This window comes from Tasmannia lanceolata, unplaced genomic scaffold, assembly GCF_043159265.1.
Source record: "Tasmannia lanceolata isolate RefF3 unplaced genomic scaffold, GAP_Taslan_0.1 ptg000005l, whole genome shotgun sequence".
NCBI lineage: Eukaryota > Viridiplantae > Streptophyta > Magnoliopsida > Canellales > Winteraceae > Tasmannia > Tasmannia lanceolata.
The window spans coordinates 13,252,387-13,267,589 of record NW_027518682.1 but is presented as its reverse complement, the minus strand read 5'-3'; the positions used below and the strand labels follow the sequence as shown (position 1 = coordinate 13,267,589).

The window sequence follows — 15,203 nt, the reverse complement described above, 5'->3', positions numbered from 1 at the left end:
CATCGTCGTGAATGGATGTGAATAGGGTAGGGTGGGGCGGGCCGGATGTCTTGGAAGTGATATCCATCAGACGGGGGAAAGGGGAGTGATAAATCGACTCCCCGTGTGTCTCTCTCTCCTCTGGGTTAGAGAGAGAAAGAGGAGGGAGATAGACACATGAGGAGTCGATTTATCATTTCGGATAGGGCTGCAACTCGAGCCGGGTTTTACCCGACCCGCATCGACCCGACCCGAAAATAACCTGGGTTGGGTTCAGGTTTCATGGGTTTCGGGTCGAGCCGGGTTGAGCATTCAAAAGCCCGCATGAATCTCGGGTCGAGCCGGGTTTGAAGGGGCCCGACCCGACCCGACCCGAGTTACATAAGTTATAGTATGTACATTTTTTTCTATTGTTAGTTAAAAGTTAAAAGTGAAAACCCACGCACCCACTGTTATTGTATGTGAGTGTAATTTCTGCTTCTATGAGTTGTGTTGATTCAAGTGTTTGATTCAGCATTGTTTGATTGTAATTACAACATTGTTTGATTACAGCATTGTTTGATTCAAGTGTAATGTGAGTGTAATTACATCATTGTTTGATTCAAGTGTAATGTGAGTGTAATTACATCATTGTTTGATTCAAGTGTACTGTGAGTGTAATTTCTACTTCTATGAGTTAAGTTGCCTTGCCAAACAAGAATCTTCCTTAAAAATTTGCGTCAACGTGAAAAAACCCGACCCGACCCAAGATTTATCATGGGTAGGGCCAGGTTTGGGAATCGTGGGTTTTCCGGAAAAAAATCCGACCCGACCCGAGTTGCAGCCCTAATTTCGGAGGGTCGATTTATCACTGCCCGGGGGAAAATATCACTCCCTAATTTTTTTGGAAGTGATACATTTGCCCCCGTTTACTTGGGACAGCTCCCTCTAGTGTATTTATGACTACTCTCTTACACTAGAGGGGGTGTCCCAAGTAAAAAAAGGGTGAATATATCATTTCCCTATTTTTTTTGGGCTCATCATTTATAATGTTGCGCCCCAAAATCAGGGCCGTTAGGTGATCTGAGCCCTTTTATTCATGGCCCCAGTTTTAGGATGGTATGATAATGAAAAGTCCTTATTTAAGAGATTTAGGATCATCTAATGGCCCCTATTTTTTATTTTGTGTAGCAAATAAGCAATATTAGCCGGCTCCAGCTAGTTCGGGAAAAAGGCTTAGTTGAGTTGAGTTGACTTGAATAAGAGATTACTATATATCCACCATTCAGGAAAAAAAAAAAAGCGATTACTATGCACATGTCCACAAGTATTGTTTACAAATGGGCTTTGGACCCTCAATCTTAGATTAATGTAATGTGGGTCCATTGATTTTTTTTATTTTTTTTTGCCGTTAGGGCTCCATGTGGTCCTCACTAATATATAACTCACTACTTGCATGTGGACCCATTAGATTTAGCCGCTAAGCCCTCCATATAAGCTTAAAATCTGACTCATTACTATATATGTGGACCCCGGGTTTTCCTTTGTTAGGCCTTCCATCTTTGTCCCACTAGAAGATAATTAGCTACTATACATGCCGGGTTTATTATTTCTAGTCATTAGCTCTTCTATGCGGGCCCCACTAATATTAACATATTACTAAATGTGGGCCAATTGTTTTTTTTCGTTGGGCCCACCATTTTAGCTCCACTAGTAGACTAGTGACTAGTATAACCATATTCACATTCTTTTGAAAATTGATTCTTTGATTAGCAAAATCATAATTCTGTAAACAATTTTAGTGCTGCAAAAAATTTACTAAGCATGCATAGCATGGGCACAACGCTAGTATGCTGGTATATTCAAGTTAACATCGAAAGTTAGTGCACTTTCAACCTAGAGATTCAACCTCTTTTGTTGTACCAAGGGTTTCTAACTTCTAAATCCCTTCTCATTATGTACTTCCTTTATAAAGGGAAGTGATATATACGCCCCTTTCTTGTACTTGGGACAGCCGACTCTAGTACATTTATGACGACTCTTTTACACTACAAGGGTCTACCCCAAGTGAAAAATCGGGCGAATTTATCATTTCCCTTACAAAAAGCATTCCTCCATTGACACTTAAAGCCCTAAGCAGCAGGGCTTGCCTACTCCTAGGTATGGGACTAGCTGATGCCCATTACCGAGCTTGGTATTTGACAGATTTAAAGGGCTTAATAGCCTCATGCATTCCATCACACCTAGGGCTTTGCCGTATTGGCTGGGTACCTAACATTTGATATCAGAGCAAGAGACCTGTGCAGAGTACCACTTGAAAAGGACTACCTCACTACTTGGAAAGTATAAAACATCACGGTAAAATCTGCCATAGCATAGGCAGCTAAGAACTGCAGATGTGGTTGCCTAAGTATGGCTCCAGGAGAGACTCAAACTGGTACGGTACATGTTTGAAAGGCTTAGCCTAACATGACCCATCAGCCCTGAGGCTTTTGATGTGCTGGTTACGTATCTAACACATTGGAGAAAAGTCCGGCCAGCCAAAGATTTTCCACCACTGGCCGGACTTTCCTCCAACATAATTTTCATAAGGAATAAAGGGCATGCAACTTGTCATTGCACTTCTGCTTATCAGATTTAGACTCCTCTCATAGGTTCTTCTTACGTCATCCACCAACTAAATGGTCAAGATAGTCAAACCCACGTGTTTATATTGCCTATGCGTGCCTAACTAAAAAAACTCCCCTTGTTGAATAATCTAACTATCTGACCAAGAAACACTTTCTCATTGAATGTAAGTGAACAGAGAAAAAAATGCCCACGACTCTCTTCTATGGTCTGATTAGGGATACCATCAACTAAATAGAGCAAAAGAGGGGCCTTTTAAATTGATTTTCAAGCAAAAATACAGCCTGATGAATTTTACACCAATAGACACTTTGAAAAACAAGACTACTAACAGTACAACCCTTGGGCTGTAAGGTCTCCTATTCACTTTAACCAGCTGGATATGATCATCAAGCTTTGGACTAGAACTATGGATGTATAGAAATAGGGACAAAAAGGTGCCAATATCAATTCAAGGGGTAATATAACAAGATGGGAAGATTGGAGGGCATCATTCAAGGTCAAAATGAACATTTTCCATGTGGATTTCGTTCATTTATCAATAGTCAAAATTCAACCCTGTAATCTAAGAGATGCAAGCCCATACTAAGAATTTTTTTTTTTTATTGAAAATCAAGTCGTGCAAATTTTGTTCTACTTTGAAAATCTATGCATTGGAATTGACCAATCCTATAGGAAAAATTGTCATTGATCAATGGCTGAGATTTTCTATAGCTAATCAGGGTGGATGTCAGCTAACATCACCCTAATTCAACCCTATTTTACAATTTCATCCATGCATAATTAGGCTAAAATTGAAAATTCAAGCCTGTCTTCATTTAATTTGGGTTGTTGGCCGTGGGCGATTTTGAGGATAAAATTGTATTTTCCTTAACAAAGACTGTGAGCCATTGGAACAGAAGTGATCAACAGTCCATATTCACGACACAAGATTGCGACAAGAAGCTTTGAATATAATCACATTTTTTATCGTTTTCTAATTTTTTATTTTTTTATTTTTTTAATTCTTTTCAGGAGATTCTTTTGTATTTTTCCTTGAAGCTACCTTGTGTTTTCAAGTAAAAACCCAAATGGGATATGACTGGAATTTTTTAAAAGTTAAGGTTATTTTGAGAAACAAAAGGAGCTGGAAGGTTATTTTTGGAATTTTACTTTGAAAGAGAGTACCGTTACAAGATTTTGAATTTTCAGGAGTACTTCCAAGGAAAACACTTCCAAAACGGGTATTCCATCTCATGTCAACTCATAGATAGAGATGCACCAATTATTCAAATGTTAGCAAAAACATTTAAATTTTCACCATTATAAGGTGTCTCTACAAAACATTTCAGTAGGGGATAAAAAAGTACAGGTGGGGGCGACCATCCATCTGCAAGGCCCCAACTATGGATAGGCAAGAGCCCCAAAAAATAAATATAGTGCTGATATTTCAACCCCCAAATTCGCCATGCCACCCCTTCTCTGCAACCAGTTTGGAAGGTGAAAATCAAAAATCTTTATACATTCAAAAAACAGAAAGATGTGTTTTTGCATTGATTTGGGGTTTGGTAGATCTTTTCTTGTTACATTCTGAGTGGATCGGATATTTGGATGATGAAAATTAGTAATAAAGAATATCAGCATGTGACAGTTTTATAGCGGTCGACAAACAAAAGGGGGTGGCATGGCCAATCTTGGGGGTGGAAATATCAGCTAGAGGTTTTCATAAAGATTTCCAAAAGAACCTTGAAAAGTAATGAAAAAGCTAGAACTGCACCCACCTTCACCAGCAAGACTAGCTACTAGCCTCAGCGCCATTCGGGCTATTTGGGAGAGCCGATAACAGGTGCCTTTGTCATATGACCTTTCGCATTTCCGACAGCTTGTCCGCCGGAACTCTTTGTATTTCCGGCCTCAACCCCTACAATTGACTTTTTGATCTAGGAATGAAAAATGGCGAAAAATGCATCAGCATACATATACATTTATGTTTGAGCATGTGTGTGCGCGCGCACATGTATTTATGCATATGTATTTGTATGTGTCTGTATTATATACAAATGTGACTGTATGTACCTGCAAGTGTGTACATGCATATGGAAGAGAATTACTGGGCAGTTTACGAAGTATTTGAACCTTCCATTTCAAATTTTAGGTGATTTGGATCTCTTATAATAGCATGAGGTATATGCACTGCCTTGTTTTGATAAGGATGGTTCTCCGGTTCTCCCTTCATGTTACACACTTTTTATTAGCTTTAAAAGGCTGTTACAACTTCCAAAAGGCTGTTAACTAATCTCTTCTTTTATTGACTGTTAATGGCTTTTGGGAGTAGCAACATCCTTTAAAAGCTAACTAAAAAAGTGTAACATGGTGGAGGAGTGCCATTATCAAAACAAGGGATATAATACGACCCAAAACAGTAAGGGAATAATCGAATTCATGAAGAAAGAGAGACATACCGCTGTGAGCCGTTCCTTGTGAATATCATTAGCCAACTGCAGGTCTCCCAAAGCAAGCAAGCAAGGCAAGTAATCAGAGAGTAGAAAGCTTTTTATTCCGAAGCAAAGAACAACTAGTATCCTGCATAAAACTACGTCCCCTCAATAAGTAGACTAATGTTCTCTTCCCAATCCCCACTTCCTTTAGTGTAATGATTCGGTGTGGTAACAGAGATTCTTACCAGCTTCTTGTAGTTTTTAATCTCATCTCCACCGAAGCCGGGAAGTGTCACACTCCAATTTCTCTCTGCATGGAAAGAAAGAATATATAACAGTGATACTTTGCAAACCCAGCTAAAATGAGTTGCAAACCTAATACAAATTAGAAGGGAGATCATTCCAAGGCGGCTGACCTAAATGTAGAAGTATGTCCTTTGCTTCCAATGTAGTTGATTTTCGATGCTTGGCCAATGAGCAGGCAACTGTTGTTATCTGCTCAACAACAGAATATAAGAATATGTAATGTCGATTATAGTATACACATGCAGTACATAAATATAAAAACTATTTACAAAAGAAACAGGGTACCATTGAAAAATCACATAGATGACCCAACTGGCTAAAGGAACACTCCAATATAGCATAAAAAAAATAAAAACAGAGGAAATGGCTAAAAGGTACAACTTTAAATTTCCACGGATACCGATATGAAACAACCGAAATGTTCTGTTTCCATTCCCACAGAAGCAATACCGACACCAAAATTGCAAGTGCATTAACAGCATACTAGATCAGTATGTATTAGATAATTATATTTCTATTAATTTCATGTGAAATGTGGTGTATGTATTATGTATAAATATTTATATGAATTACATGTGAAATGTGGAATGTACTGAACTATCAGACATGGGCATGCTACTAGATGTTCGATATTATTAAACCATTAAGGATGGTTATCATACTTATGTGATGGTTTCTTTGTGTATTTGTTCTTATTCTAGTATTTCCTAAAGTTTCATATATTTTTTTTCTTTTTTAAATGGTTTCATGAAGTTTCATCTTATAATTATATCGTTTGCATGTTTCCATACGTTTCCGTGATTTTGCTAGATTTTCAACAAAATTCCCAACCAAAACCCAAACATTTATGTTGCCATGGTGACCGAAACTGAAACCGAAATTCAAAACCTTGCTTAGATCATGGGGGTGTATTTGTTAAGAGAATGTGCCTTCTTCCACCAGATAGAAATCTCCCCCAAACGTGTTACTTGCTTTCTTGTGTGTGGTGGTGTTACTATCTTCACGCAAGATCCTAAATCTCAGGGCATGTTTCCTTCGATGAGCCTCATTTTTATTGTTAAAGTATAAAAGATAAATAACGCCTTTCTCCAACAGCTTAAGCTTTTGGAGTAAACTGGTAGCTTAACATGGTATCAGAGCCAAAGATCTCAAGTTAAAACCTCCCGATAGCAAAAATCCATATGTGATGGTCGGCCCAAAGTGGGACCACATGTGCCACGTGTTTGCCAAGTGGGCCACACGTGCGGGGGAGTGTTAACGTATAAAAGATAAATAACGCCTTTCTCCAACAGCTTAAGCTTTTAGAGTAAACTGGTAGTTTAACATTTATGAACCACCAAATGTCAGCTGTGAGATTAAGGGGGAGATCAGTGTATTAAAATGCAGATGCTGGTCAAAATGCGTCCAAAGCAAACCCTAGTCAATTTGGCGCGAGGAGATTGAATACTTAGCTGATGCAATGACCAAATACTTGGTTGACACAATCATAACTCAGGACAGTCAACTCTGGCAAATTGATGATTGACTTAGGAGTTTTGCAACACTTAAGGGATATCTTGTGTTGTGGCCTCTCTATCAGATCCTACTCCAGCAAATACTACTCCAACCCTTTTAAAAAATGTTCGTCAGAGGAACAAGGAAAATCAGCAAGACTTGAAAACCCCAGTGGATTCAGATTGGATGAGCAAAAGATGTTGAGCCCCTTTGGGATCCGGCAAATTGCCAAAGAAAATGAATTATTTGTGATCCGCTACTAATAGTTTTCTCACTGTTTCTACCCAAGTTGTCTTCGGTCTGCCCCTACCTCTCTTTTTACTCCATCAACTTGGCACGAGTCACTTCTCACTGGAGCATCCAAAGGCCTACGTTGGATACACCCAAACCATCTTAAGCAGTGCTCTCTCATCTTCTCCTCAATTGGTGCCACCCCCACCTTTTACGGATGTCTTCATTTTTAATTCTATCTAACCTTGTGTGACCACACATCCATCTAAGCATTCGCATCTCCGCTACACTCATCATATGCACATTCTGCTTCTTGGTGGCCCAACATATTTTACATAATTATATTTATATGAATTGCATGTGAAATGTAGTGTATGTATCATGTATAAATATTTATATGAATTACGTGTAAAATGTAAGTACTGAATTATCAGATATGCGCAATAGTACATGTGACTAGGTGTTTGATATTGTTAAACCATTACGGACGGTTGTCTTGTTTATGTGATGGTTTCTATTTGTGTCTTTATGTGTATTCTAGCATTTCATGAAGTTTCATCTTAAAATTATATCATTTGCATATGTTTTCAACTTTTCATAGGTTTTTATAATTTTACAGGATTTCCACCAAAATTTCCAACCAAAACTGAAAAGTTTTCGTTTCTGTGGTGACTGAACTCAAAACTGAAACCAAAATTTAAAATCTTGTATAAAGGATACTTGAATTTAGTGAATCGGCGCATACCAACGGTTGGCAATAAGTGAATAACATAAGAGTGCAACGGAAGCCCTCAAAATCTCGAACTCAACTCAAAATAAGGGATAGATGGTATAAATATCATAAAAAGAGAATATATAAAGCAAATAGTACTATCAAAATAAGAGAATAAAATAAATGGATTTTTCGTAAGATCATCAGTGTGATGAAATTGTCGATAAATAATCAAAAGCTGAAATTTCATACAAGGATAATCCTTAATTGTAGGATGAAAAACTCACAGATTCAACAAAATCATCAGCAATCTCCGCAAGAACATCTTCAACTTCAGGATCCAACCTCTCAGATGGATCGATCTGTCCAAAAAGTAATATCAACAAATTCTTTGTAATATGAAAAATAAAGGGATGGAGCTAACTCTTTAAAGTTTAAAGGGAGAAATTAAGCAAGCTTCCATCCTGAACAAGGGAATCAGAAGTTCAGAACTCCACGAGGTCACCACTACATTACAGAAATATCACTTGACTAGAAGAAATACAAAAAAATAACCATTCAAGAAGCCAAGTGATCTAAATTAGAAATTTGAGGCCCATATAAGATCATGAGTCTTATGACAATGACAAGCTGGTATGAGTGACCAATATTACAAAACCCTAGTTCCTAAAATGCATAACAAATGCTGACATAAAAATGGACATAGAAGCACCTTCAGTAGAAAAGAATAAGTAACGAACCCATAGCTTACCTGGGTGACTAACTCCTGAATGCTTCTCTTGCTCAGAATCTTATTACCACCTTCGGCAACATCTATACTACCCACTGGGATCAGAGGCCCTGACTGAACCATGCCAGGCTGGACAGCCGCAAGTGCGAGAGACTTCTGACTAGCCGATAAAGGAGTTCGTGTAGCCTGAGGTTGATGTGGAAAAGGTTGTTGAACCCTTGTGGGTGGATACTGTTGACCATAGTTTTCTTGCGTTTGATGTGATTGTGATGATTGTGGTTGTTGTTGCTGCTGATGGACAGATGCCATTTGTTGCTGCTGAGTTGTCATTGGCGAGGGGTGCGGATATTGTTGAGTATAATGTGATCTTTGTTGTAAGCTTTGGGATTTCAATTGTGGCCTGTATGACGGGGATGATGATAAAGATGATGGGTGCATTTGTTTCCCTTGGGTTGACATCCATGGCTGCTGATGAGATTGCGAACCTTGTGGTGTATTAGGTGATGGAGAATTAGGAGAACCCATTGATGGGACTCTTAACATACCATGGCCTTGAAATTTCTGCATAAAATGAAAAAGAAAGGCAATTACAAACCAAATTTTCAGACACATGTAATGGAAGTTGCACGAAAATTGTAAAATAACATTTTTTTTAAGTATACACAATATCATGAAAAGAAAACCAATAACAAGTTAAAATAAGAGAACCGTAACATAAGACATAAATCCCCCAAAACAATAGTGGTCTTAAAACTCCTAATTTTGTAGAAAGAATGCAAAGAAAACATGTACAAACTCGTACGTATTTACATAATGTGAATCTCTACCACATTCACAAAGCCTCCAAGGGGAAGGACACAAAGAAAACATATAAAAACTGATACATATAAAGTATCACACTAGAACTAACATTGAAACCCTCACAAACCTACTACATGAGAAGAAGGGAAGGTCATTAGGATGGAAATCAAGTAGTATTCACTTAGTTACTTGACACAACCAAAATGAAAAGCAAATGATCAGAGATCAAGAGATGCAGGCAATTAGGTGTAGAAACATAACCAATATTTAACAAACGACGAACAATCATGCCTCATGATAGCCCTATAGGACAAACTCCCAGGCTACTTATGCTGTTGATACACGTCAACTCCCTAGGAATGAGTAAAAGTAAAAAGGGAATGCAAATGCCTTCGCAAGTATGTGATTTTTTTATTTTTTTTATTTTTTATTTTTTTGAGTGGTGATGCATGTGATTATGTTAATTTTCTAAACAACGTTGTGTTTTATCCTGTCGACATATTGAACCAAAAATGTTTGTTGTAAGATCAGAAGGATCATCTTCAAGACTAAAAATACAACTGAGTTCATCTAAGAATACTACTATACAAGACAATACACCATAGAGTTTTCACAACTTCACTTTTACTAATTCTCTTTGGCCAATTATCGAGAGCTTAAAAATAATATCAGATTTTAACCTTGAGCATCAAACTATAGTTTGGATAGCTATAAGTCTATATTATCGGAAAGTCACACTAAAATCTAATTTTAGGAGACATCCGTTTGGATACGAAGAAAATAAGTTAGCACAATTCCATCCTTATGAAGGAGACAAGCCTTTAAAAATAAAAAGATGACTGATATTGATAGAAAACAGAGTTTCAGTGGGGGACTACGCTTTTAAGGGGTGCAACGCAAGGACTTCCAAGGGGGTCACCCATCATGGTACTACTCATGCCCAGGCACGCTTAACTGTGGATTTATGATGGGGTCTAGAGCATTGGTGCTAGTCTGATCTCACCCTGCCCTTCAAAAATCAAATCTAAAAACTTGAAACCAGTAAGTAGAAAAATATGTGACGTAGGTTAAAATATGCAAACGCCACCAACATTAGATGCACTTCAGCCATCGTGCATTCATCACCCATGGAACATTTTTTAATTGTGAATTAATACTTTACAGAACATGAAGATAATAAATAGATGATGACGATTAGATCCCTAAAGAAGCTTTTGCATAAAAATGGAATGTCATAATTGATAGAAGCTGCTAAGGATTGAAGGCATATTAAAAATAAAGAGAAAATCTGAAAATAAAGCTTATAACTACTGACTTGAGTAGATAAAGACTGGTTATTTGATGAAGGTTGTGATCTCAGTGGTGGCTGAACAGGCCTCTGCTGCTGATGTCCAGGAACCCCACTTGGACGCATCTGAGAGCCAGAACCAAGAGAACTCATCATGCCTATATTCTGAATTCCTTGAACAGGCGGTCTTAACTGAAAATAATAATTATAAGAGCAGTAAGGATGTGGGAAAAAATATTGACAGGATACATTAACTGTACATTAAGTGTACAGTAAGGATTTTGTTGTTCTCCTCATATTCAATCACCTTGAAGGTTAATACAAAAACAACATAAACCCGTATCTTTTTTCCTTTTTTTTAGCAACATCAACAGATAATTTATTACAGAAAAAAAGATACTGCATCATAGGAGAGGACAAGATGTCCCGTGAAGTAAGAAAGGTAGAACAGAAACTTTACAAATGGGGCATTGTCCCCTATTCAGGGCTCAAACCAATCTACTCTTTCTCTTGCTAGGGAGTCGGACACCTCATTGACACTCGGTGGGATGTGTTTGAAGAACATCAACATTTCCCTACAGAGTTCAATGTTGTCTGAATGTAACTGCCAATCTCCATGGGCCCAGAGTAGATCTCTAAACCATATATATCACAGTGGGCAGTTTCCAACCACACAAGGAGTTCCGGACAGTTTATTCTTAAAGATTCAAAGCCCGCTAAGGATTTCTCTCACCTCTAATTATTAAGGTTCACAATCCCAATGGGTCCAGGATATACTGTTCCATTCTCCCCCAAAGCATATCTAGACACGCCCTATAAGATCCCACATCAAAAAGTGAGAGAAACTTCATGGGCTATATATGTGCTCTCCTTCTCCTTGTAGACGTGTTTTCAGCATCTCCAAGGGACGGGCCCTGCGGAGTGGGTTGAGCACGGTTAGTGCTACTGGAAAACAAAACCCGGGAGAGGTGGGAAAACCCATAACCGGGCAATATTTACACAGTGGGGTTGGGGCGTGACATGCCCGGTATGGCAAACTGCGTGTTGCCACGTTAACTACCATAAAAAGAAACCCCCATGCCGGCATTCATGTCACTGCTATATATAACCATCAAAAAAGTAAAAAGTAAAAAAAAAAAAAAAATGCATTATCCCACGGTCCGGGAATCTTCAAATTAAGTGTGTCCAAAGTTTACAGAAGAATAGCAATCCTCTAAATTGTGAATTTCTATATCTCCAGCCACCAAATGCAGACATTAAAAGAAACCCTAACACCCCCACATCCTTGGAAACTATCATTAAAATGCTGCAGCAAACGCCACAATAAGAGAAAGCCATGTCGCAAACTCAAATGTATTTAACCTAGCCGCATACATAGAATGTGGCTACATTTCTTTCTTTTTTTCTTTTTTGAATAGCAATGCGGCTACATTTCTAACCACTCAACAACAATGCGAAAAAAACACATCACAAATTCCATGCACACCCAAAGAAGATTACTGATTTCCAATATTATTTTTAACTACAAGCAAATGACACCCCAAATTCCAAAAATCTTTAACCCCCAGCCATATGATTGTATATGACCACATTATAGCAACTCAACAACAAAACACATTCGAATTTCTACCAACCCAACAACAAAACCCCAAATCCAAAATCAGTGACACATATTTGGTATACTCGGCCAAAATGTGACCCGTTAGCCCATAATTAAGTGCTGTGACAAAGTGGCTGTTGCTCACCCCACATGATCGTATGAGGTCACAATTCAGCCACAATCCAGGTACACCCAGAGAAGATTACTACATTCCAATGTTTTTTTTTTTTAAATGAACTACATTCCAATGTTATTTTTAACTACAAGCAATCCAGTCCAGACCCCAAATTCCAAAATCTTTAAGTTCCGACCATATTTATTGAATATAACCACATTATAACAACTCAGCAACAAAACCCAAAATCACAATTTTTACCCGTATTCAAAAATCAGTGATGCGACTGTTGATGAATAATGAGACAGTAATTCCAAGAAATATAGTATAAAGTATAAACCCAAGCCCAAAACCATGCCCATATAGAAAATACAAAGAAAAGAAGAAAATCACATTATAACACATTGGAATTTCTACCAACTCAACAACAAAACCCAAAATCCAAATTCCTACCCTAATTCAAAATCAGCGATGCGGATCAGAATGTGTATAACTGTTGATGAATAATGAGACGGTGATTTAAAGAAAATAGTATAAACCCAAGCCCAAAACCATGCCCACAGACAAAAAAACAGAAACAAAAGAAGAAAATCACACCTGGGTAGTATTGGAATTGGAAATCTGATCAGGCATGTTGACAGAACTCCGAGCCAACCCACTAAATTGTTGATTGAAAGATGAGGACCCAAAATTAGAGAAAGACCCAGGCTGCTGTTGAGGCCTTCCATGATGAGCTGGGACTCCAAGCGCAACCCCACCTCTCGACGAAGCAGATGAAGAAGGAGAAGAAGAAGAAGAAGAAGGCAATGAAGCGAGATGTGAGAAATGGGGGTAAGGGGGTTGTGGTCTGTTCCTGATCAGAGGAGGTTTCTGTTGGGACTGTTGGAAAGTGTGGTGTTGAAGAGGAATTGTGGGTTGTGGGTTTTGATTAGGGTTAGGGTTAGGGTTTGGGGAAGGAGAGGATGAAGTTGGGATTTCAGGGTTTGAAGAAGAAGGAGGAGGTGTTGGTGTTTGAATAGATTCTGCTGGTTGTGGTGTTGTTTCTGTGGAATCCATTTAAGGGGAAGAGAAGCAAAGCTGTGACTCCTTGTTGCTTTCACGCTTATTTATAGAGAGGAAAGGTTTCTCCATTTTTTTATTTTTTTTTCAAGAGTTTGGAAATGAAAACAAAGGATGAAAACACTTCTAAAAATAGAGAAATTATATGATGGGCGTGCCGTGCGAACCCTTGATTTTTAAAAAGTAGGGTATGGCCCACTCCATATGATGATCCAAACCGTCCATTTGTTCGGCCACAACGTAAATAGGCTGTGCCCTAAAAATAATTTCCATAGGATGATCCTAACCCTCCGATCTAAAGAGGCACTGCAAGCACAGCCTATTTATATAGTGGTCCAACAAACGGACGGTTTGGATCATTGTATGGAGTGGGCCGTACCATACTTTTTAAAAATCAAGGGTTTACACGGCCCCTCATCATATAATTTCTCCTGAAAATAAAACTGCAATGGTAAATGACAAAAATACCTTCGTTAAGGGTTAATTTTCCAAACAAATGACCCGCCAAATAAATCTGTCACCTGCCATTGCACACAACAAACACAAATCACGATCTCTCCGCCCGGTCAGTACGCCATCGGAGTAAAATCCGCTGAAAGGTTGTCTAATGGCCAATGGTAAATCGATCTAATACCTTTTGTTTTGAGCTTTATCCATCTTCATAGTAAGTTTTTTATATGGAAATAAAATATTATATATTATTGACTCTGCCATCAAAAAATTTGATACATTACTTGTTATAATCATATCATTATGTTAAACTGTAGTGGGCCGAAACCCACCGCCAATAACACCGGTCAATCCACTACTGGTGAACACACGGAAAGATTCAATAAACCATACGCACCATATATATACCAATAAACCATCAGCACCAAAGGGAAGCAAAACAAACAACGATAAGAAGACAAGAATATATGTAGTTCACAACAATAGGCTAATCCACGGATAAGGAAACACACAAATAGTACAATGTTACCTCACACCGGTAAAAAACACTGATTAAACCCTTCCCTCTAACCTTCTATGCAACTTCAGAGCAACCCTCTCTTCTCTTTACTGAGTATGGGAAAAAATCCCTTTGAAAACCCTCCAATACAATGGTTGGCTTGCAAAGAAAAAATTAATAGAGAAGAAGTATAAAAGAAGATCAGACCTTGAGTAGAAGAAGAAAAGCTTTGCTTTTGCTTCACCACAAAAGGTTTCCAAGAGCACCAAGAGAAACCTCCCTTTCTTGTCCTAATTCTCTTCTCTTCTTTGTCTTCAAGAAAAACTTTGCTTTTGCGTCACCACAAAAGCACCCCAAGTGCCCCAAGAAAAAACCCCTCGTTTTACTCTAAACTTTTCTTCTCATCTTTGAGTAAAAGAACCTTGATTAACCGAGAAGGAGACACTTGCTTTTGCTTCACCACAAAAGCCCCTCCTAGAGGCCCTAGTGAAAAGTAAAAACCACTCTTCTTACCATACATTTTCTTTACATTACCCTACATTTTCTCCTCTAAAGCCTCTCTCTCTCTCTCTCTCTCTCTCTCTCTCTCAACCACTTTTTCTTTTCAAAACCCCTCATACATGCCCTCACCCAAAAATGTTTGAAATAGAGGAAAACATCCCACTTAAATCTTAAGTTATCAAAGTAGGGCCCACACCAAAAAAGAGAATGTTGAATATTAGACCTGGCAAACGGGCGGGCCGGGCCGGTTTTGACCTGGCCCGTACTGGTCCGGGTCAAACGGGCTGGGTCAAAATGACCTGCAAAATTCTACGGGTCACTAAGCTTGGACTCGGACCCGCGGGTCACTCGGATTTTTTGACATATTTTTTAAGAATTTTTTTATTTGTGTAGGGATTTGCTAGCCACCTTCGC

At 38.5% G+C, this 15,203-nt stretch overlaps 1 protein-coding gene and 1 pseudogene across 5 annotated transcripts; both read right to left on the bottom strand.

Annotated features, from left to right (window-relative positions):
• Positions 1 to 3,819: 3,819 nt before the first annotated feature.
• TAF12 (TBP-associated factor 12) lies at positions 3,820 to 13,434 on the bottom strand. 5 transcript variants are annotated; one of them, XM_077379698.1, is made up of 9 exons: positions 12,878 to 13,434; positions 10,593 to 10,757; positions 8,498 to 9,037; positions 8,034 to 8,108; positions 5,420 to 5,498; positions 5,249 to 5,313; positions 5,028 to 5,063; positions 4,347 to 4,505; positions 3,820 to 4,047 (listed from the first exon to the last, which is right to left on the bottom strand). In XM_077379698.1, exons 1-8 carry the CDS (start codon positions 13,334 to 13,336, stop codon positions 4,389 to 4,391), a joined length of 1,536 nt encoding a protein of 511 aa, XP_077235813.1. In that variant the 5' UTR covers positions 13,337 to 13,434; the 3' UTR covers positions 3,820 to 4,047; positions 4,347 to 4,388. The 5 variants fall into 5 exon arrangements, 3 of the variants coding, with proteins under 3 accessions (XP_077235813.1, XP_077235812.1, XP_077235814.1); XM_077379697.1 differs by having other exon boundaries at positions 3,820 to 4,505; XM_077379699.1 differs by having other exon boundaries at positions 3,820 to 4,505; positions 10,593 to 10,691.
• LOC143878044 (5S ribosomal RNA) lies at positions 10,164 to 10,282 on the bottom strand (annotated as a pseudogene).
• Positions 13,435 to 15,203: the final 1,769 nt, after the last annotated feature.

What these genes read in the sequence shown, in the direction of transcription:
- TAF12 (XM_077379697.1), bottom strand. Translation starts at nt 13,336, where the DNA reads ATGGATTCCACAGAAACAACACCACAACCAGCAGAATCTATTCAAACA. An exon ending in TTCAGGAGTTAGTCACCCAG is followed by an intron (nt 8,109 to 8,497) that starts GTAAGCTATGGG and finishes CTTTTTGGACAG; the next exon opens with ATCGATCCATCTGAGAGGTT. An exon ending in GGACATACTTCTACATTTAG is followed by an intron (nt 5,314 to 5,419) that starts GTCAGCCGCCTT and finishes CTTTCCATGCAG; the next exon opens with AGAGAAATTGGAGTGTGACA.